This window comes from Bactrocera dorsalis, chromosome 2 (genome assembly GCF_023373825.1).
Source record: "Bactrocera dorsalis isolate Fly_Bdor chromosome 2, ASM2337382v1, whole genome shotgun sequence".
Classification (NCBI taxonomy): domain Eukaryota; kingdom Metazoa; phylum Arthropoda; class Insecta; order Diptera; family Tephritidae; genus Bactrocera; species Bactrocera dorsalis.
Window position 1 is genome coordinate 78006251 of NC_064304.1, and position 22580 is coordinate 78028830.

At 37.7% G+C, this 22580-nt stretch overlaps 2 protein-coding genes across 2 annotated transcripts in view; both read right to left on the bottom strand.

The window, feature by feature from the left end:
* LOC125776630 (myosin-13-like) overlaps nt 1-1954 on the bottom strand; it is a 113946-nt gene extending 111992 nt beyond the window's left edge. The window contains exon 1 of the mRNA XM_049450070.1: nt 1573-1954. Within this exon, the coding sequence (XP_049306027.1) occupies nt 1573-1866 (294 nt within the window). The 5' untranslated portion in view covers nt 1867-1954. The remainder of the gene's footprint in view (nt 1-1572) is intronic.
* Nucleotides 8-22580, bottom strand: part of LOC125776686 (uncharacterized) — a 167837-nt gene continuing 145264 nt past the window's right edge. The window contains exon 2 of the mRNA XM_049450214.1: nt 8-696. The gene's annotated coding sequence lies outside the window, so the exon portion shown is untranslated. The remainder of the gene's footprint in view (nt 697-22580) is intronic.

Genomic DNA, 22580 nt, shown 5'->3' on the forward strand with positions numbered 1-22580 from the left:
ATTATCATCAACAATCACCCTCTTACTTTCAACGTTAGTCACATATCCGGTGTTTATAGGCATCTCCATGTTCTGGCAAAACAGCATTTGCTTGTTTAAATCCAAAGTAACCCCGTGATCAATCATGAAATCTACTCCCATTATAATTTCATCCGTGATTTCTGCTACGATGAAGGTGTGATTAACTTCCAGGGTACCAATCATCACTTCGCAAAACACTTTTCCCGCGACAGCTGCTTCCTCCCCGGTGGCCGTTCGAAGCTTGCAACCGACTAATGGTTCAACCGTTCCCTCTTACCACATCCGGTCGGATAATTGAATGTGTGGCACCAGTATCCAAAGTAAGCGTTGACAGTCGTCCATTTACGATGCCGTTGATAGTAAGATTGTTGTCATGGCGACCTATTTGTGATATCGAGATGGCGGGGCAAATAGTTGTGGGAACCAGCTCACGCCCCTTTGAACTGTTCCGTTTTAGTTTAACGACTTGTGAGATGTGGATGCTTCGTCCTCGTTATCTGTTGGTTGTTTCCGTTTTGATGGGTTTACTTTTATATTGCAATTTCGGGCAAAGTGACCCGCTTTTCCACAGTTGAAACATCTGCCTGTTGTATTTACTCGCGGTGCAGCAATTGTCTTCAGAGTCTTCAATATTTCTTCCATCAGCGCCGGTTGTTCCATTTCAACCCTTTGTACCTTGTGTGCTGGTTTACTTAGTAGGGAAGCTGTTTCCTGTGTGAGGGCGTGCGAAAACCGTTTCAGCAAACGTTCTTTTTGGCAATGCATATGTGGCGCGTTTGGTGTCCACATCACGAATTCCATTTATGAAACATTGAATTTTTACCCTCTCAATGTAATCCACAGGTGCATCTGCATTTGCCAAATGAGCCAGTCGTTCTATTTCAGTTGCGAACTCTTGCAATGACTCGTTCATTTTCTGACCCCTATTTTGCAGTTCGATCTGGTATATTTGTTTCCGGTGCTCACTACCATATCGTCTTTCTATCGCACTCATCAATGCCTCATAGTTGTCCCGTTCACAGTCTGGAATAGTCTGAAGGATTTCTGCCGCAGGTCCTTTCAATGATACAAACAAGGACGCCACTTTGTCCGCTGCATTCCAGTTATTGGCCAATGCTGTCTTTTCAAACTGAAGTTTGAAAATTTGAAATGGAATACTTCCATCGAATGTGGGTGCCTTCAATCTTGGATTATTTGTTGATGGTGCAGGGCCATGCAGGTTGCAGTTCTCGCATCCGATTACTCAAATGAAGAACTTCTGATTTCAAATTTTCTTCGTCATTTTTTAAAGTGCTTAATTCGTCTTCAAATTTTGAAAATTTCTCTTGCACTTGTTTTTGTAGTTGTGTAGTATTTTCCGTAATCTGTTGTACCAAACGATTTTCTAACTGCGTATTATTTTCAGTCATTTGTTGTGTAAGGCGAGACTCTAACTGTGATGTATTTTTCAGCTATTTGCGTCATTTGCTGTGCCAGACGATTTTCTGTTTGCACTGCATTTTCTGTATTTTCAGCTATTTGCTGTGCCAGACGATTTTCTGTTTGCACTGCATTTTCTGTATTTTCAGCTATTTGCTGTGCCAGACGATTTTCTATTTGCTTAATAGCCACTAACAGCAAGTTCATGTCCACACTTGATGATGTTCGTTGTTCTTCTACTTTTTCTTCTACCTTTGTAGAAGTTTCTGGCCCAACAAATTCGAACTCGTCCACATTAATTCCATCCGCTTCCATTGCTTCACGTAATCGTGCCTGCAGATCCGCCTTTTGCCCACTTATCGGCAAATTACGCTCCTCCAGTTCCTTTTTTAATTGCTGAATTCTCAATTCTCCGAATTTAACCATCTTGAATTTGGATTATTTGACAATCCCACTTCTGACACCAATTGTTACGAATTTACTCTTGCTAGTTTACTTTGTTAGGTTCGTATCTCTGGATTGACAAATAAAATCAACACTGTTTAATTTAATTCAACAACTCTTTATTTCACAACTCGTCTACACTATAGCAGTTTACTCTTAGCACTGATTGATTACGTTGGCACTGCCACGGCTTATATAGCCACGCACTTCTCGCTGATGCCGACGTGTCCTTCTAGAATATCGCGTCTGGAAATTACCAGAACATACGGCTATACGGCGCCAGACGCAAGCAGACAGTCGCGGCGCCAGACTCAGCAATTGTTTAACTAGACGAGCAGACAGTGTGGCGCCAGATGTCTACAACAAGACAAATGCTATTCCATATACCTACAGCTATTGTTCATAATCAGGGATGCATATAGTAATACAAATACAACTTAATACTACTTTTTGTAACAATATATAAACTTACAAAATTTGGTTTTTGCATTCAATAATGAACGCTAACGTGTTTTTTATACAAGGTCATCTGATTTAGAGGAAAAGCATCACCAAATGGCCATAAGGTTCAGGATTCGTGATGAAAGTAGTCCCATGGCTTTACCGGAAACAGCGTAAAAAAATTTATAATTATACTGTTTAACTTAGTACAGATCTTATTATTTTAAATCATTTACAGATTCCGGAAGCAGTTTATACTAACCAAAGCCGCGTTTGCTTTCATCCAATCGGAAATAAAATTTAACGGGCATTTATCAACCGCAGTACCACCAATGCTTCAATCAGCTGGTGGGGCGGGGGAAAATTCTCAGCAATGATAAAAGAAGTCGGTATAGTCCTGAAAAGGTGGCAAAGTTTGGCAATGTATGTGCAGCGTTACGTAACATCTGCATACAGTTTAAAAATATATAAGCATATTGCAGATATTTTGTAAATGAAAACAATGATACAGAAATAGATACGGGAAATGGGACTCAATTAACTAAAAATGGTCATAAAATTAGAGATCATATTATGCTGTCTTTAGATAATAAATGAATTAAACGTTCCAACAACATTTGAATTCATATTTTGTTTCAATAAATATATTTTCAATAAAAGCAGGATCTTCGAATTAACATATCGTATATATTAGTGTTTATTTCTGAACTTTTCTCTTTAGATTTGTACTATAACATTTCTCAAGCGAGTAAGATTTCGATTCTTTCGTACAAACGAGAACACGTTATCGAATGAGGAAATTTCGAAAGTGAGTATTCGATAGCGAGTACAACGATCCGAGAACAAAAAAAATCATGAATTTCGCTCGATAACCTGTGCCGGGATTCGGGTTAAAATCGGTGAAAGTGGTAAGTGTTTCAAAAACAAAGGAGAAGTGGGCACCTACTCAAACATTGCTACTTTAAACATTGGTCCTTCGAGCCGCTAAGAAAGGCATTATTGGAAAGAAAAAAAAAATACAAATATACAAAAAATAAAAGGTGCGGTGACATATACACATACATTTACATATAAAAAAAAATGTTTCCTTTTTCAAGGAAAAAAAATATATAAAAATAAATATAACAAAAAGGTGCGGTTACAGATACACTCAGCGAAAAAAAACCACGCACTCTACATAGTGCTTTTATATAGCGCAAAACTTGGATTCATATTATTCTAAGATAAACATTTTTCTTTGAGGGTCAACCACTTTTATTTAGTTTATGTTTCAAACATTTTTATATAAAAAACTTATAGTTTAACACTTGTTATAGATAAAAATGTAAAAACACACACATAACAAACCACAGAAGTAAATTTTGTTATGAATAATAATGTAATTTTTAAACAAGTTATTTACATATTTTATGTTTTATATGATTTTTATTTAGCATTAGAATACATAACGAATCAAAATAACATTTTTTGTATAAAAAAATTCTTAGTATTTTGTAGAACACCCCCTCCTCCTAAAAACCTAGGCTACTTGTTTAGGCATGGATTCAAAAAAGCGTTAAAGATAATTTTTATTAATTTCTTCACAATGTTTTCTATTTCTTTTCGACTTTTTGGACACTTTTCTCTTATTATTTTGCCCACCATTTTGCCCAAATAATGCCAGCAGTTCTCAATTGGATTGAGATCTGAACTGTTTCCTGGCCACGTGAAAGACCCTATTCAATAAAAATCTTTTTGTTTTGAAACCTGTAAGTGTATGTATTATTATGCATTATTGAAAAATCTATTTCAATATTTTTGTGCTTTGGTTACCGCTTTAGTTCTATGACAAGGGGCTGAAATATCCTGAAAATAAACTTTTTGGGCGTGTTCGGACAGCTGATCAATAGTTGGCAAAATGCCTTCTCTCAAAATTCCAATTTATATTTCGGCATTCACAGATCTTTTTAGAATAATTAGCGGCCTACAACCAAACTTGGTTACAGCTCCCACACCATTAAATAAGGCGAATGCTTTACGGTGGGCCAAACACAGTTTTCCAAAAATCGCTCCCCTGTCCTACAACGCACTGTGGGATTTCCGTCGGGTTCCAACAAATTAAATTTCGATTCATCGGAAAAAATAACATTTCCCCAATCTGATGTAGTCCAAGTCTTGTGTAATTTTACCCACTCTAGTCGGTATTTCTTCATTCGTATAATGAGAAGTGGCTTTTTGGCTGGACGTCGCGCTCGGAATCCAAGATTATTCAGCACATTTTGTATAGAACTTGTAGATATTTTTACCCTAGTGGTTTCACAAAATGTTGCATTGATTGTTCCAGCATGTTGAAAGCGATCATTAATGAACATCTGTTTAATTTGTCGTTTTTGACGGGTTTTACTGTTTTCCGACGCCCACTCCCCTTTTTTCGAGCTATTCAATTAAAATACGTATAATTTTTAATTATAATACGCACGTTCCAATCTCTTATGCCCGTTTCACGAGCTTTTTGACCTTTGGATAATTTATTTTATATAAAGCTAGGATTTCTGCTTTCTTTTTTGGTTACACCACCATATTCAACTTTACCAGTTTTCACAACTGATCTAAAAGAAAAACCCGCAAATTCTGTAATAAACACGTGCGGAATTTTGAGAAAATAGTGACAGTTCAAAGTAGGAATATTAGAAAAATTTCGACTGCGTGGGTTTTTTTCGCCGAGTGTACATATACATACATACATATATGTATACATATAAATTTTTTTTTTTCGAGAAGAAAATCTATATATGTACATATATAAGAGAAAGTTGTTAGTTACACCATTTATAACTCAAGAACGGCTGAACCGCTTTGGCTGAAAATTGGTGGAGAGGTAGCTTAGAACCAGGGTAAGGACATAGGATACCTTTTATCTCTTTATGTCAAAGTTTAATACAACTCATAAATACAAAAATTATATTTTAAATCATAAGCATTTGTTCAAAATTCAAAATTTTAAACAGATTCTTCTAAAAAATAATACAATTGCTAAGTATTTAGAATAGAAGAAATGAACTGCAACTAAATACGCGGTGAAATAGATTATAACTGGCTCAGTAATCAGTCGTTGAGTATGTATTATACTACGTGCATCCTAAAAGGCTGATGTCATAACCTTTCCAGCTGCCTTTTTCGTTTTTCCATGCTTTAAAACCGGTTCATCATGTGCAGTCCACTACAGTGACTGTCGATTGGACTCCAGTGGGAAATGATGGAGCTATGTTTCTATCAATGACGAAAAAATTCGGCTTTATTCCGATTAGAGAACACTTAAATACTTCTCAGAATCCGTTATTCGTTGTTTTTGTTGGATTTTTTTTTCAATGGTGGATTCCCTGATCCCAAATTCAACAGTATTTTCCCCACAAAGCCAAATACTTTATTAACACACGAAATGCTTTATGATCCATTTTTTTGTAAACTAACACAAGATGCTTCATGTATGTATCAGCCACAGTGATGCTCTGAACACAAAACGATGACAGACGACAAACGACATCTGTCAAATATTACACACGTTCTTATGGACACTTATTTTGACGACGACACGAATACACGACTGTAGGCCGACAGTTGTCATTCTCGCTAACTCCTATTTGCCAACGACAGTAGAATGGAAGATAGAGAGATGAGGAAGAGTGGTGATGCCACTAATATGTAAAATGTAAAATTATTCACAGCTCTTACAAACTTGACGTTATTTTACAAATAAAAGCATAAAATAGCTCTATTATAGCTCTATTTTACCATTTGTAATAACAATTGATAATTTAAAACAAATAAATTTACCTATTCACTTATTTTTTGCATAAAAAATTTCACTTTGAACAAAATATTAAAATTTCATTGAACTGCAAGGTATTAGTATGGCCACAACGAAATTGTGTACATGCAAAATGGACAGCTGCGTTGTTTTGTGTACATGCGTTGTTTTGTTTTCATTTCACTTTCGTACTGTCGTTTGTCGTTTGTCGTTTGTCGTCTGTCGTCGTTTTGTGTTCAGCATATGAAGCGTGGACGGGTCCTCTAGTATTTTATACAGTGCATTCACATATACATACACACTTACACATGCATATATATATAAACAAACAAAAATGTTTAGAAAAAAATAAATAATAAAATAAAAGGTGCGGTACACATACATATAATATGTATATATGTAAAAAAAACTGTTTGACGAAACGGTTCCGTGTTGTGGTAACAAAATCAAAAAAAAAAATACAATAATAACAAAAACGTAACTCCGTGTGTGCAGTTATAAAAAAAAGCAACATATAAATACATGTACATACAATACAGTGTTAAAACCCAAAAACAAACAAAAAAAAATATCGAAAATCGGGCGCGAAATACTATTTATCAAAAAAAAAAAAAAAAACATCTACACGGGTGCGAAGCTTAATACAGGAAGAAAATAGAATCTTGTAAAAATTAGGCATTAATAAACGTGAAAAAAAAAATTAATTAAAAATATAAAAATAAAAATAAAAACCAAAACCAAAAGGCCAACCAACGAAAGAAAGTCAACACAACAAAAGGGAAATTTACAACCACGGAACAAGGAACACCAAAAAGGAAAGGAAACGGACAGGAATCAAATTAGGCGCAGTGGCATATAAAACCCTCACCTCCCATTCAAAACCGTATAAAGCCCTCAGAATATATAGTTATATATATAATTATATATATACTGGCATATACATATCTGATAAAAGGCCTACTTATGCTTACATTTGTGCATCTAAACACACAACATTAAAAATAAAATAAAAAATAAAAATTATTCACTTGACAACATTTTCCAGTAATACCCCTTATACTCAACAGTATAAGCAGGATTGCGCATAAAGTAAGCTAGGGCGATTGTGAAAATTAAAAGAGAAAGGAATAATAACAAAACCAAACATACATATACATATGCACAATAGTCACCACTTACATATGTATGTACACACATATGTACCTATTACATACCGAACCAAAGTGAGATGTAAAATTAATTCGACATACACCCACATGTATGTACATATAAACAGAATTACGAAAATTTTACGTATTAACAAAAAATGCATACCTGCACTTCACCGATTTTCTATATAATATACACACATACATACGGCATACAATTTGCCTATGCCGGTATATACAACGTACATAGGGTACAAAATTGAATTAAAATTTCACAAATTTTACAAAATTTGGAAAAGTAAAGCGGTAAATGCGAAATTTTTATTTATTAAAAATTTTAAAATTTGCTAATTAAAAAAAAATATTACGGTCAAAATAAAACAAAAATTTTAAGAGTTGGTAGAAAAAAAAAGCACATACATACGTATTGGCATTTTCAAGTGTTCACACACACATATATTCAAAGGCCAAATCGGCACCTTTCCAGCAATACCCCTTGTTCTTGTTAAAGCACAAGCAAGCAGGGGGCGAATCGTTACATCCGTGAACGTATCACTCGTCACGTAAAAGTCTGTATTTCGTATTATGACATACGTGATCGTAACGCTTCTATTGTAATCTGGCATGATGACACACGTGAACGAGTATATAAACGTATCCGTTCGTTCGAATGGTCGTTCGAACGCAAATTACCAATCGCAATATACAAATTTATGGAAGTGTGAGCAAAATTTTTTTAAATTTAAAGTTTTTTATAATTTTTAGGAATAAAGAACAAGAAACCAATGAATGGAATATCTCATTAAAAATTAATAAAAAATTATTTATGTGATCAAATTTTTGTATTTTAGTTGCCAATAAAAATAAAATTATTAACAAGGAAAAGGATATATACATTTTTGAATTAAAATTATTTATTTGGTCGATTGCGGTGAAGCTGTTCGCTACCCCGTTGTCCATTTCTTGTGTGTGATAAGAATCGCAATTTTTGAGGGTCGTAACTAATTGTAAATTTTATGCAGATGTTATGTAATGCCTCACAAATGTTAGCAAATCTTCCACTTTTGTGGGGTAATACCTTCTTCTCTTGTCATATCTTCAAATACTCCACCGTCTTTTTAAGATTTCAATGCTTTGTTCAACGATACATCTACAAAGAAAATTTTATTAATGAGGATTCATAATTTTTTTTATACCTACGCTATTGCTACGATCTCCTAGCTACCTCCGCACTACTTTTTTATGCCCATTACTTTCACTAGAGCTCAAATAAAAAAACAAACATGAATTCATTTTGATATTTAATTAGCTTCTGGTAGTTTATTGAAAATTTCGCAACAGTTTTGACAGTTCCACATCTATTGTAACCTAAAAATACGATCCAAGGCAATGTGGGATTTAAAAACTATTGTGAATTGAAAATACATTACGATCCGTTTGCTATCGTATGTCATAATGCCAATCATCGCATACGATTGACGTATCACGTAATTTTCTTTCGTACGTTTGCCGATCCGTGCACGGATGTAACGATTCGACCCCAGGATTGCAAACAAACATAAAAATACATGCATTTTTCTTCAGCATCTTATATATGCACATAAACACGCATATATCGTGCAAACTCGTATGCAAAGGTCATCAACCTTTTTCCCCTTTTTGCATTATCGCTCGTATACGCAAGTATTATCTAACGAGTACGAAAGATTAAATAAAAAAAACAAGAACAAACTAATAGCTAAATACATAAGCATCTTAAAGATTTCACGCGTACTTATTATTATCAGAAGTACACAGAGATTTTTTCTCAAATTTTCAATTTTATCATATTATCTAAATGAACGGAGATTCTAAGGAATCTAAATCAATACAATAGGATTTAAAAGTAAAAAAAAAATCATTTCAGAAGAAAAGAGCCAATGTACACCTGCTGATGCTACAAAGCAAAAAAAGCTAAAAGATATTTCATATGCTAAGTTTATTGCTGAGAGTGACAGTCTAATTCGATACTGCACTCGATTTTCATCTTCACCGATTCAAGACAATTCTGAATAGGTATTAGAAATAAAAAAAGAAAATCTGGGTAATTTCTGGACACGTCTCCAAGCTGCGTATGACGCAATTGTAGAATCTGACGAATCAGATCTACCTGAAAATTTCAAATCTTCAGCATACTCCAAATATGAAAACTGCTTAGACCAGTACGAAGAGACGAAAGCCATGATCTCCGATCAACTGAAATTAATTAAAGCAATTGCACCTACTCCACAACCGAGAGTAGAGCTGCCACAAGTTCAAAGCCAAGAGGCGAGTTCAGGCATCCACCTTAAAGTGCCCGCATGTGACACTGAAAATTTTCATGGTGGTGAACAATGGCCGTCCTTCCGGGACATGTTTACAGCCGTGTACATAAACCATCCAAAATTATCACAAGCGCAAAAATTTTATCACTTCCGATAAAAAACAAAAGGTCAAGCAGGCGTACTAGACAAACAGTTCGCTCTTAATGATGAAAACTTCAATTATGCTTGGGAAGCTCTAAAAGCTCGTTACGAGAACGAAAGAATATTAGTCGTCAAACAAGTCACAATATTAATGAATTTACCAAAAATTCAGAAAGAAACAAGTGAAGAATTTATAAAACTTCAATCCACTGTTTCAAATTGCTTGCCGGTTCTAGCGACACAGAATATTCCCACAGACAATGGGGTCCCAATTCTGGTAAATGCATATATGCACATCTGCATTACCAGAAAAATCGTTACTTTTGTGGGAGGAATCGCTCTCATCACGAAGAAAGTGCCCAACGTGGCAACAGATGAAAGATTTCTTAACTACACAATATGAAACTGCGGAAATGGTAGATAAAAAATGGTCAGAACTAAACACGTTCAACACGACCTAAATCGAAGCTTCATTAGACCCCAAGCGAGTAACAACAACAACTTAAATCGTAGTTTCTTTCAAAACACAAGCGTTCACATCCGAACAAAACAAACATACGTCATGCGAACTGTGTAAAGGAGAACACAGGCTGAAATCTTGCGAGAAATTTAAAAAACTAAATATTAACGAAAGAAACAATTTCATAAGAACGAAAAAACTTTGTACCAACTGTTTGTCACATGCGCATGCGCTCAAAGATTGCGAAAGCAAATTTATTTGCGTTTATTGCCATAAACACATAACTCAATGCTTCACATTACAAATTTTTCCAGCTTCGCTCAAAATAACGCTAATGTTAAAAGAGCTGCGGGATTAGTTGCAACAGCAAATCCCGAAACACAAAATTGGTAAGAAGCACCACGCTGCTCAAAGGCTTTAAAAACTCAGTCGCTACACAGCGAAAACCAAAGCAGTGTATTATTAGCCACAGCAGTGGTCTCTATCGAGCACCGAGGAGAACTGTTTAAACTTAGGGCCTTAATAGACCAAGGATCTCAGTGATCATATAGCGTCTAGGTCGCAAACTAGGTTTCAACTGCCAACAAAACTAGCCATATTTTGAAATCACGGGAATGGGCGGAAGAGTAGTACAAAACTGAAATAAAATCTGCCCCATTACCCGTATTTCCCCCCAAGCGGATAAGCGCATTCAAGCAGATTCTTAGCGCAACTAACAAATATGATTCGAAGCTATCATATAAATAGCACACATCGGCAAAAGGTTTGACATCTTGAGTTAGCAGATCCCAACTGCAACACTCCCGCTCAAATAAACATTCTATTAGGCAGCGATCTAATACCACAAGTTATTCTCGAGGGCGTAAAGACACAAAACAAAAACACTTCTGGCGCAAAATACCATTTTCGGATGGGTCCTAAGTGGACTAGTTGCGGAACCAGTCACAACAATGACATATTAATCACAACCCCAGAAGATCGATATTGTGATGATTTTTACAAATCCACAACTACTCGATTAGATAATGGTCGGTAAGTCGTTCGACTACCACTAAAGCCAAAATTTCCCCACTCACTCGCTCTAGGTCATTCCCGCACCTCTGCTATCCAACAGTTTTTAAATATGAAAAAAAACCTGCTTAAAAAGGCGAGCTAAAACCAGAATACAATAGGGTTTTAGAAGAATACCACATGGACCACATGGTGGAAGTCAGCCCTGTCGAAAAAATTATAAAAAGTAAATACTATTAATTTTACTTGCCTCATCTTGGAGTAAAAAGCCAGACAAAAAAAAAACATAAAGGTAAGAGTTGTCTTTAATGCATCAAAATCCTCAAGTTCGGGGAATTCCCTAAATGACATTTTATTCACGGAACCCACGCTTCAGCCAGATTTAATGCTCCTCATATTAAACTGGCGTATATACAAATACGTTTTCAATGGGGATATCGAAAATATGTATCGACAAATAGTCGTGCATAAAGATGATCAAAATTTTTAGCGGATTGTTTTCCGAAAATCTCCAAATAGTCCACTACGCGACTTTAAATTAAAAACAGTTACGTTTGGCGTAAACTGTGCCCCCATACCAGCCCATTTTTACACTTCACGAATTGGCAGAAGATACAAAGTCAGAATTTCCTCTGGCAACACAAGTGTTAAAAACACAAACGTATGTAGACGACATTCTGTCTGGAAGCCACAGTCCTCCACTGGCATTCGAGTCACTAGCACAAGTGGGGTCACTGGCGCTCAATATAGCAGGGTTTCCGTTAAAAAAGATAACGGCGAACCACCCTAATATTTTAAAGGACATACCTAAAGAAAATCTATTAAACACTAATTTCCTTAAATTCGAAAAGGAAAGGACAACAAAAACTTTGGGTATACAATGGAAAAAGATATCTGACCAGTTTTCATACACTATCGAGTCAATATCCGCACTATCAGCTATAACAAAGAGGCAAATTTTATCCTCGGTGGCAAAACTTTTCAACTCCGCAGGATGGCTTTCGCCAATTATGATACAAGCAAAAATTTTAATACAAGAATTGTGGCTTGACGGAACTGACTGGGATAAGCAAGTGAAACCACTTCGTTTAGAAAAGTGGTCCCACATCGCGGGTAATTTGAATGATAACTCACGATGAATAAATTTTGCCCCAGAGCACAAAATCGAACTACATGGCATATTGTCGACATGAAAAGGCATATTGTGCCACCAACTATGTGCGCACACAATCCGACACAGCGACCACGAGTCACCTACTAGTAGCCAAGGCAAAGGTGACTCCGCTAAAAACAATAAGTCTGCCACGACTGGAACTATGTGGTGCACTACAACTAGCCAAACTAGTATCCATGGTGCAAACGCATCTAAATGTGACCAAATAAAAATTGTATATCTGGTCTGATTCTGAAATTGTACTAGCCTGGTTAGAAAAACCTCCACATGAATGGAAGACGTATTATTCCAATCGAACGTCACAAATCCTTGACCTAGTGGGATCAGCCACTTTGCGTCACGTAGCTGACAATCCCGCCGATCTGGGTACAAGAAGGTGCAAGCCTCTGCACCTTGCAACCACCACTCTTTGGTGGAATGGTCCTCGATGGTTAGCAGAATCTCCCGATTGTTGGCCACGATCGCCCATGCGCAATATAATTGCCCCAGAAAGTCGAAAAATCGACTCTTTTCACACAGCATTGGATTATACTGACATCCTTGAGCGATTTTCATCATACCCCCAAGCACTCAGAGTAATCGCTTATATGTTCAATTTCATCAAGCGACTCAAAAATAGAGTGAAGAGATAACCCACTCTGTATTCCCACGGCGATACATTGATGCACCTAGACCTTGAAAAGACAAAGGTCACTCTTGTCACTTATACTCAGTCGCGCCACTTCAGCAGCGAGATATGCTACTTAGAGAATCGAAGCCGATTGACAAAAAGAGCTCACTCTTAGTGATAAATCCCTTTCTGGATACGAAAGGTCTGCTTCGTGCTAATGGTCGGCTTGCTAACTCAAGCCTGACATATAGCGAATGCCATCCTCTCATAATACCAAAGAAGTCTCGACTTGCAACATTGCTACTCAAGTATATACACATACTAATGTTGCACGCAGGACATTGCCTAATCCAACATATAATCCGCCAAGAGTTCTATATTCCCCGATATAAGCCTCAAATAAAAAAGTGCATTTTCATGTGCAAGATCTGCACTATGCATAAACAGAAGATGAGAACGGAGATTATGGCAGCACTTCCACCGGAACGCTACAACTTCGCTCTGCCTTTCACTATTACAGGTGTCGATTTTCCTGGGCCTTTTCAGATAAAGGCGTCAATGCTAAAGTCTCCCACACTAATGAAACCTTTATCGGGGCTCAAAGAGCCACGGAAAAACATTGTGGACTTTATTAGACAAGTCTCCCTTCAGATTGTACAAATGTACGCTCCCCAAGGCATTAATTTGCAATTCAACCCCCCAAGAGCTCCACATATGGGCTGTAAAAAGCTTCGAATCCCACTTAAAAGAGGTAGCTGGAAACTACAAATTTATTTACGAAGAATTTACAACAGTATTAATTCGCATTGAAGCCGTTCTCAATTCACGGCTACTAACAATACTCTCGCAAGATCTCACCGCCCGAGCTCCAGGGTACTTTCTTACTTTAATAAAATTAATGAATCAATGAAAGTAAATCAATAAAATCGCACCCCGCAACAAACCTTTAAAAATAACAATAAAATTTACAGAAATGGTCGGTCAATACGACGACCCAGTCATGCCACATAACGTGGCACAATCGCCCATTGTATTTATGTATGTATATACTACTATGTATGTATATGCAAATATCATTTTTTACAGATATCAAGATGGACGTGGGCATTGCCTACTATCCCAACACCAACTGTTCGGTCGGCAACCAACGTGGCACGTACTGCGCCTACTTCTCCGCCCCGCCCAACCAATGCTACTATATCGACTACCACTTCTAGTAGTGGCTCACGAGCAGTCCCATTAACGCCATCCGCGAAAGTCGAGCCGCGTCGCATCCGATGCCCGCCATGTCGCCGGAAACACTGACTACAGCACTGTGGGCTCTTTAAAGAGTTATCACCGACACAACGCCAGTGTGTTGCCCAGGCACATGTACACTGCCTCAACTGCCTGTTGCATACGCAAGTGACGCAGGAGTGTGCCTTCGCCGATTTATGCCACACGTGTGGCAGACCACACCAGGCGCTTCCAAAAGGCCGCAGCATCGCTCCGCTACTAGACTCAGCAACGTAGTGGCAATTCTCCAGCAATTACAGAAATTGATAGGCTGAATATTCGCGTAGGGGGGCCGGGATGGCTAAATGAGATAAGTCTCCAGTGTTCTAGACGTGCATACACTCCGAGATCCTAACATCGACTCGGACCCCCGTCAAAAAGCACAAGGAAAGTTCGACGTCGAGAAGCTGCAGTCAGATAGCCGAACGATTTTCTACTCGACTTGCACTCCTGCTCTCGGAGAGCACTCCTCAACAACTCGGTATAAGCGAACTGTGGGACGGCATTTCAAGTTCTTTACATACAGCTGCAACCGGAGCGGAAATGCGTGAGTATGAAGAGATTGATAAGCTGACCGATATGTGTAATGCTCGAAATTCTACGAAAGAATGTGGCGGCTAACAGAAGATTTCAAGACCGGAGCATACACTTGTAGAACCATCAAAAGTGATGTAGTGACCGATGCCCAGAGCATACTTAAATTATGGCGGGAACACTTCTCTAGCCTGCTGAGTGGCAGTGAACGCACAACACCAGGAGAAGGCGAACCCGATTCCCCAATCGATGACGATGGAGCAGACGTTCCATTACCCGACCATGAAGAATTTCGAATGGCAATTACCCATCTGAAGGTGCGGAGCATGCATCAGCTTCTTTGTAAAATATGGTCGGACGAAAGCATGCCCAACGATTGGAATTTAAATGTGCTCTGCCCAATCCACAAAAAGGGAGAACCCACAATCTGCGCCAACTACCGTGGGATTAGCCTCCTCAACATCGCATATAAGGTTCTGTCGAGCGTATTGTGTGAAAGATTAAAGTCCACCGTCAACAAACTGATTGGACCTTATCAGTGCGGCTTTAGACCTGGTAAATCAACAACCGACCAGATATTCACAATGCGCCAAATGTTGGAAAAGACCCGTGAAAGAAGAATCGACACACACCACCTCTTCGTCGATTTCAAAGCTGCTTTCGACAGCACAAAAAGGAGCTGCCTCTATGCCGCGATGTCTAAATTTGGTATCCCCGCAAAACTAATAAAGCAGTGTAAACTGACGTTGAGCAGCATAAAAAGCTCCGTCAGTATCGGGAAGGACCTCTCCGAGCCGTTCGATACCAAACGAGGTTTCAGACAAGGCGACTCCCTTTCGAGTTGCAGAACTCAATCGAGCAGATACAATCTTTTATAAGAGCGTACAGCTGCTGGCGTATGCCGAAGATATTGATATCATCGGCCTCAACACACGAATTACGATATTATATATCTTTGGTTTGAATAAAAGCTCCGGTACTTCCGTACTGTGCGGCTTGCCGTTCAGTTTATTATTAATTATCTTATTCTTTATAAAAATCTTATTTGCTAAATTTACTTGAAGCCGTTGTGCTGACTTGACATTCCTCAGCATCAACGACCCGGCATATCTTAAATAAACATATCAAATAATAACAGTGGTATTTGATTTCATTTTTAAGGAATTTAAAATATGATTGCTTGCTTATGCATATTATATATTTATACATGTTAATATGTATGTATGTAGTTGAATCTGAAGATTCAACTTACATTTTATAGGAATAAAAAATACTTAGAAAATACTTGTCTTTTTTTGGTATATCGACAAGTTTGCAAGTGGTGGAGTCGTTTGACGACGCAACTCCCCCAGCGTTACTGTTTGAACTCTCCTGAGTTCTTGTATTTACAATTTTTATTTTTGTTGTTTTTTACTTTAATATTATTACTAGGACTACTACCATTACAATGATTATCAATGTTATATTAATACCATATGATACATTTTTATGGTATTTTAATTCTGCAATTTCTTTTATATTTTCTATATCTTTTATTGCAATATCATTGAATGTTAATTTTGGTGTGTAGCTTTGGTTTAATTTTTCGGCAGGGTATATAATTGTATGAATATATTCTGTTTTATTATATTTAAATTCTTGTTTTAAAATTTCCATTTTACAATTTACAAATTTGATTATATAGTTATTTTTTAATACAATTTTTCTGTCATCGCAGTTTTGTTTTATTACATCATTTTTTGCATTTCTTATTAATATTGTGTCATCGCTTATTTCTTGTATTGATGTTTTGTTATTATATTTAAATTCGCAAGTATTTGAAAATATGCAGCTTTTACTCAATTTTACATTTTTAAATTCTTTATTTTCTACATAATCAAAATAGTTTTCGCCAATTTTTATAACGAATTTTTCTTTTTCAATAATCTGTAATTTATTTCTATTTGGCATTGGGGTTATTAATTGAATCTTAGTTTGAAAAAATGTTCTTGGTATCTGAATTGCGAATATTATTGTATCGTTTCTGTATACTACTACTCCTACTTTTGATAATTTTAGTTTGTAAAAATCAATCTCATATTTTTCAATTTCTTCCCTAGTTAACATACTTGGATGTACCATATTGTATTTAGCCGCCGCTATATTATTTTGTATTTCTTGAACTTTACTTTCTATGAATTTTAGTTTATTCATTTCATCATTATACAAAATTTGTCTTTCAATTATATTTTCCTCTTTGTTTATTATATTTTAAGTTTCTATTATTTGTTTCCTATCTGAGTCTATAGTTCCTTTTAATAAGTTTAGTGATCTATTTAAATGTTCATTAATTACTATTTGTTTATTTAAATTTACAATGGCATTATGGCCATTTTCTTCAATAATTTTTAAATGGTTCAAAATGTCTTGTCTGTCATCATCATCCATGACTCCAAACATCCATTTATATGCTATTCCTGCTATATTTATCAAGTCTCTTTTATTTCTCTTTTTGATATTTGGTGTCATAGATGTGATTTTTGCTTTTATATTTTTTATTTCATCAAACAAAATTTCTTTATTTTCAATATTTAGTTTTTCAATATTTTCTTTAACCTGATCAACTACGTCTGCTATCTTGTTCGGGTTTATAGTATGTTTAACTGTACTTATTTCGTTAACTATTTCTATGTCCGCTGTTTGTATAATTGTATACCCCGTATCTTCTATTATTGGTGTAATTTGCAAAAGTGCTGTCACCAATGATATGATTATTGTTAAAAAAATAATTATTATCGTCATCTGTAAAAGTAAAAATGTATAACCGTTTTAGGTTTTGATTTAAAAAAAATTAAATTGGATTTTAGTTGCCTCTTACGACAGGCATCTCTTACCATGGGTATATTCTAGAAAGACCCCTTACCCACTGGGGTAAAAAAAATCATGTATATTGTAGTAATAAGTATTATGTGTATGATAATACATGGAGTCATGTGTAGTAGTTCACGCAAGTGAGGAAAGTTCTCTGACTGCCATTCACTTGGGAGTGGCCAGAAACGATTATTTTACATGTGGCTCAAGCAGCTCACGACTTCCGGTCCTTGACCAAGTATCCTCTGGGTAGCCTAAGAACATCCGTTTGAAGGCGAGCTAAAGTGAGAAGGCGAAACATCCCCTGCATAGGGTTGTGCGCTGGGTTTGGAACCCGCCACGTAAAAAAACACCACCAGTGAATAGTTGTAACCAGCCTCGGATGAGAGACCCCCCTTTTGATGACGACCATGGCAAACGAAATAAGGACTACGAATTGAGGGCATGCACCTGGAATGTCCGGTCCCTTAACTGGGAAGGTGCCACTGCCCAGCTGGTTGATGTCCTCGTGAAAACAAAAGCTGACATCACCGCCGTCCAAGAAATGCGATGGACGGGACAAGGACAGAGACGAGTAGGTCCTTGTGACATTTACTACAGTGGCCATATAAAGGAGCGCAGGTTTGGTGTGGGAGAGAGAATCCGTCGCCGAGTACTATCATTCACTGCGGTGAATGAACGTCTAGCCACAATCCGCATCAAAGCGAGGTTCTTCAACTTATCGCTGATTTGCGCCCACGACCCGACGGAAGAGAAGGACAATGTGACCAAAGATGCCTTTTATGAGTGCTTGGAGCGCACTTATGTGAGATGCCCCCGTCACGATGTAAAAATCGTGCTTGGCGACTTCAACGCCAGGGTGGGCAAAGAAGGTATCTTTGGTACTACGGCCGGTAAATTAAGCTTCCACGAGGAAACATCCCCAAATGGGTTGAGGCTGATCGACTTCGCCAGGGCCCGAAATATGGTTATCTGTAGTACTAGATTCCAGCATAAGAAGATCCATCAAGCTACCTGGCTGTCTCCGGATCGAAAAACTACCAACCAGATCGATTATGTTGTGATAGGCGGAAGACACGTCACCAGTGTTTTAGATGTGCGTGCGCTCCGTGGTCCTAACATCGACTTGGACCACTATCTTGTTGCAGCTAAGATTCGCACCCGCCTCTGTGCAGCAAAAAACGCACGCCAACAAACACAAGGAAGGTTCGACGTCGAGAAACTGCAATCACAACAGACAGCCGAACGATTCTCTACTCGGCTTGCACTCCTGCTCTCTGAGAGCACTCGTCAACAACTCGGTATAAGGGAACTGTGGGACGGCATTTCAAACTCCTTACGTACAGCTGCAACCGAAACCATTGGTTTTCGGAAAGTGCAAAAGAACAGCTGGTACGACGACGAGTGCCGTGTCGCAGCGGAGAGAAAACAGGCTGCCTACCTCGCAACGTTAAGATCGACCACAACACGTGCGGGATGGGATAGATACCGAGAGTTGAAGAAGGAAGCGAGACGCATTTGCAGAGAGAAGAAGAAAGAGGCCGAAATGCGTGAGTACGAACAGCTTGATAAGCTGGCCGACCGGGGTAATGCTCGAAAATTCTATGAAAAGATGCGGCGGCTTACACAAGGTTTCAAGACCGGAGCATACTCCTGTAGAACCCGCCAAGGTGATCTAGCCACCGATGCCCAGAGCATACTTAAATTATGGAGGGAACACTTCTCCAGCCTGCTGAATGGCAGTGAACGCACAACACCAGGAGAAGGCGAACCCGATACCCCAATCGATGACGATGGAGCAGACGTTCCATTGCCCGATCATGAAGAAGTTCGAATAGCAATTTCCCGCCTGAAAAACAACAAAGCGGCAGGGGCCGATGGATTGCCGGCCGAGCTATTCAAACACGGCGGCGAAGAACTTATAAGGAGCATGCGTCAGCTTGCTTGGAAGCATGCCCAGCGATTGGAATTTAAGTTTGCTATGCCCAATCCATTAAAAAGGAGACCCCACAATCTGCGCCAACTACCGTGGGATAAGCCTCCTCAACATCGCATATAAGGTTCTGTCGAGCGTATTGTGTGAAAGATTAAAGCCCACCGTCAACAAACTGATTGGACCTTATCAGTGTGGCTTCAGACCTGGTAAATCAACAACCGACCAGATATTCACCATGCGCCAAATCTTGGAAAAGACCCATGAAAGGAGAATCGACACTCACCACCTATTCGTCAATTTCAAAGCTGCTTTCGACAGCACGAAAAGGAGCTGCCTTTATGCCGCGATGTCTGAATTTGGTATCCCCGCAAAACTAATACGGCTGTGTAAACTGACGTTGAGCAACACGAAAAGCTCCGTCAGGATCGGGAAGGACCTCTCCGAGCCGTTCGATACCAAACGAGGTTTCTGACAAGGCGACTCCCTATCGTGCGACTTTTTCAACCTGTTTCTAGAGAAAATAGTTCGAGCTGCAGAACTCAACAGAGAAGGTACCATCTTCTATAAGAGTGTACAACTGCTGGCGTATGCCGATGATATTGATATCATCGGTCTCAACACCCGCGCCGTTAGTTCTGCTTTCTCCAGACTGGACAAGGAAGCAAAAGAAATTGGTCTGGCAGTGAACGAGGGCAAGACGAAATATCTCCTGTCATCAAACAAACAGTCGTCGCACTCGCGACTTGGCACTCATGTCACTGTTGACAGTCATAACTTTGAAGTTGTAGATAATTTCGTCTATCTTGGAACCAGCGTAAACACCACCAACAATGTCAGCCTAGAAATCCAACGCAGGATAACTCTTGCCAACAGGTGCTACTTCGGACTAAGTAGGCAATTGAGAAGCAAAGTCCTCTCTCGACAAACAAAAACCAAACTCTATAAGTCACTCATAATTCCCGTCCTGCTATATGGTGCAGAGGCCTGGACGATGTCAACAACAGATGAGTCGACGTTGCGAGTTTTCGAGAGAAAAGTTCTGCGAAAGATTTATGGTCCTTTGCGCGTTGGCCACGGCGAATATCGCATTCGATGGAACGATGAGCTGTACGAGATATACGACGACATTGATATAGTTCAGCGAATTAAAAGACAGCGACTACGCTGGCAAGGCCATGTTGTCCGGATGGACGAAACACTTCAGCTCTAAAAGTATTCGACGCAGTACCCGCCGCGGGAAGCAGAGGAAGAGGAAGACCTCCACTCCGTTGGAAGGACCAAGTGGAGAAGGACCTGGCTTCGCTTGGAATATCCAAATGGCGCCACGTTGCGAAAAGAAGAAACGACTGGCGTGCGGTTGTTAACTCGGCTATAATCGCATAAGCGGTGTCTACGCCAATTAAGAAGAAGAAGTATGATAATACATCCTAACTTTAAGTTATTCTAATTATACTTATATATAAAGGAGTAAACCATTGACGGGTTAATTTAAATATAAAAGAGTAAATCATTGAAGGGTTAATGTAGATATATCCCGTTAACTTAAGGGGTTATATCCACTTGCGAGGCAGAAAAAACGCGTTTTTTTGTGAATTTTTTCCAAAGAGGCATTTTATTTTATACATTAATGAAAAAAATGTACTTAAACAGAATTTAATGTACTTTACAAATCAGCGGTTTATTTAAAAAAATATTGGATTTCCTAGATCCTGTAGATGATCTGCGGAGAGACGTCCAAAAAAAGGTGCTTGGCGGTGAGCAAGATATCTCTGGTCCAAATTATCTGAAAACCAAAAACCAAAAATATTTAGTTTTGTGATAAATAAATACAGGTAATGATCGAAGGTCTAGTCAAAATTTTGATTTTTGACAAAATGGCGACGGTTCAAAAAAAAAATTCAGTTTTTCATGAAAATTTTTCACTTCAAAGTGGCTTAAAAAATCGAAATTATTGTCCAAATTCTTATTCCTTCGATCATTACCTGAAAAATATATCTGAGTAAGTCGTGTGAAAATTTCAAACCGATCGGTTTAGCGGTTTCGGAGAAATTTTGCTCACCGACTCTGAAAACACGGTTTTGAGATAAACGCGTTTAAAGTTTCGGGAACGATTTACGATTTACGTGCTCCGCCTACTTTCGAACGCTCGGAAACGTTCTTAGTAATACGCTCATATCTCCGACACTAATTGTCGGATCGATTTGAAATTTTCAGAGAATATTCTTGAATATATGAACATTCAAAAAATCGATTTTTTGAAAATTACAAGTGGATATAACCCCTTAAGATTCGTTTCCAGTTATTGTTGGTTCTCTTTTAACCCTCCATTACTAACCTTAGGGTCGAATCGACCCAGACACTCAAACTTTTTAAATTAACAAAAAATAAAGAATATTTTTTAACGCAAGATATATGTGTAATCTAAATTTGTACATATTTAAACGTTTATAAACAATAAGAATAAGAAACATGTAAAATATTATGCATAAAAAATTGTTTTAAAAAATAGCCTGGGTCGATTAGATTACATAATTGAAAAATTTTTGCATTAGTCATTCCAATTTTTCCTTTTAACATTTTACTTTTATATTTCAGGTTTCAAATGCACTTTATTTGAAGTCAATATCTTTAAAACTTATCATTTTATGCGGAATCTGGCTGGATAACTTTTTTTTCACTTTATTAGCTATGTTGTAATGAATACAAACTTAATTTCAATTTAAGTATATAAATTAATTTTTTAACACATCATTTTATAAATTTAATAATAAAATACTACAATATACTAAAAGACGTATACGTTTTAGCAATTTATAAGTTTAAACGATTTTAATAGGTAATACAAATGAGGGTCGATAAGACCCATGGTTAGTAACCATGCGACATGATTTGAGGTTAGTAATGCAGGGTTAAAGTTCATTTGTATTCATTTAAACACATTCTTGGTTGTCATTGTGTTGACACATATATTCATGTTGCACAAGTTCATGTGTCCATTTCAAAGATGTATAAGTAAATCAGTGATG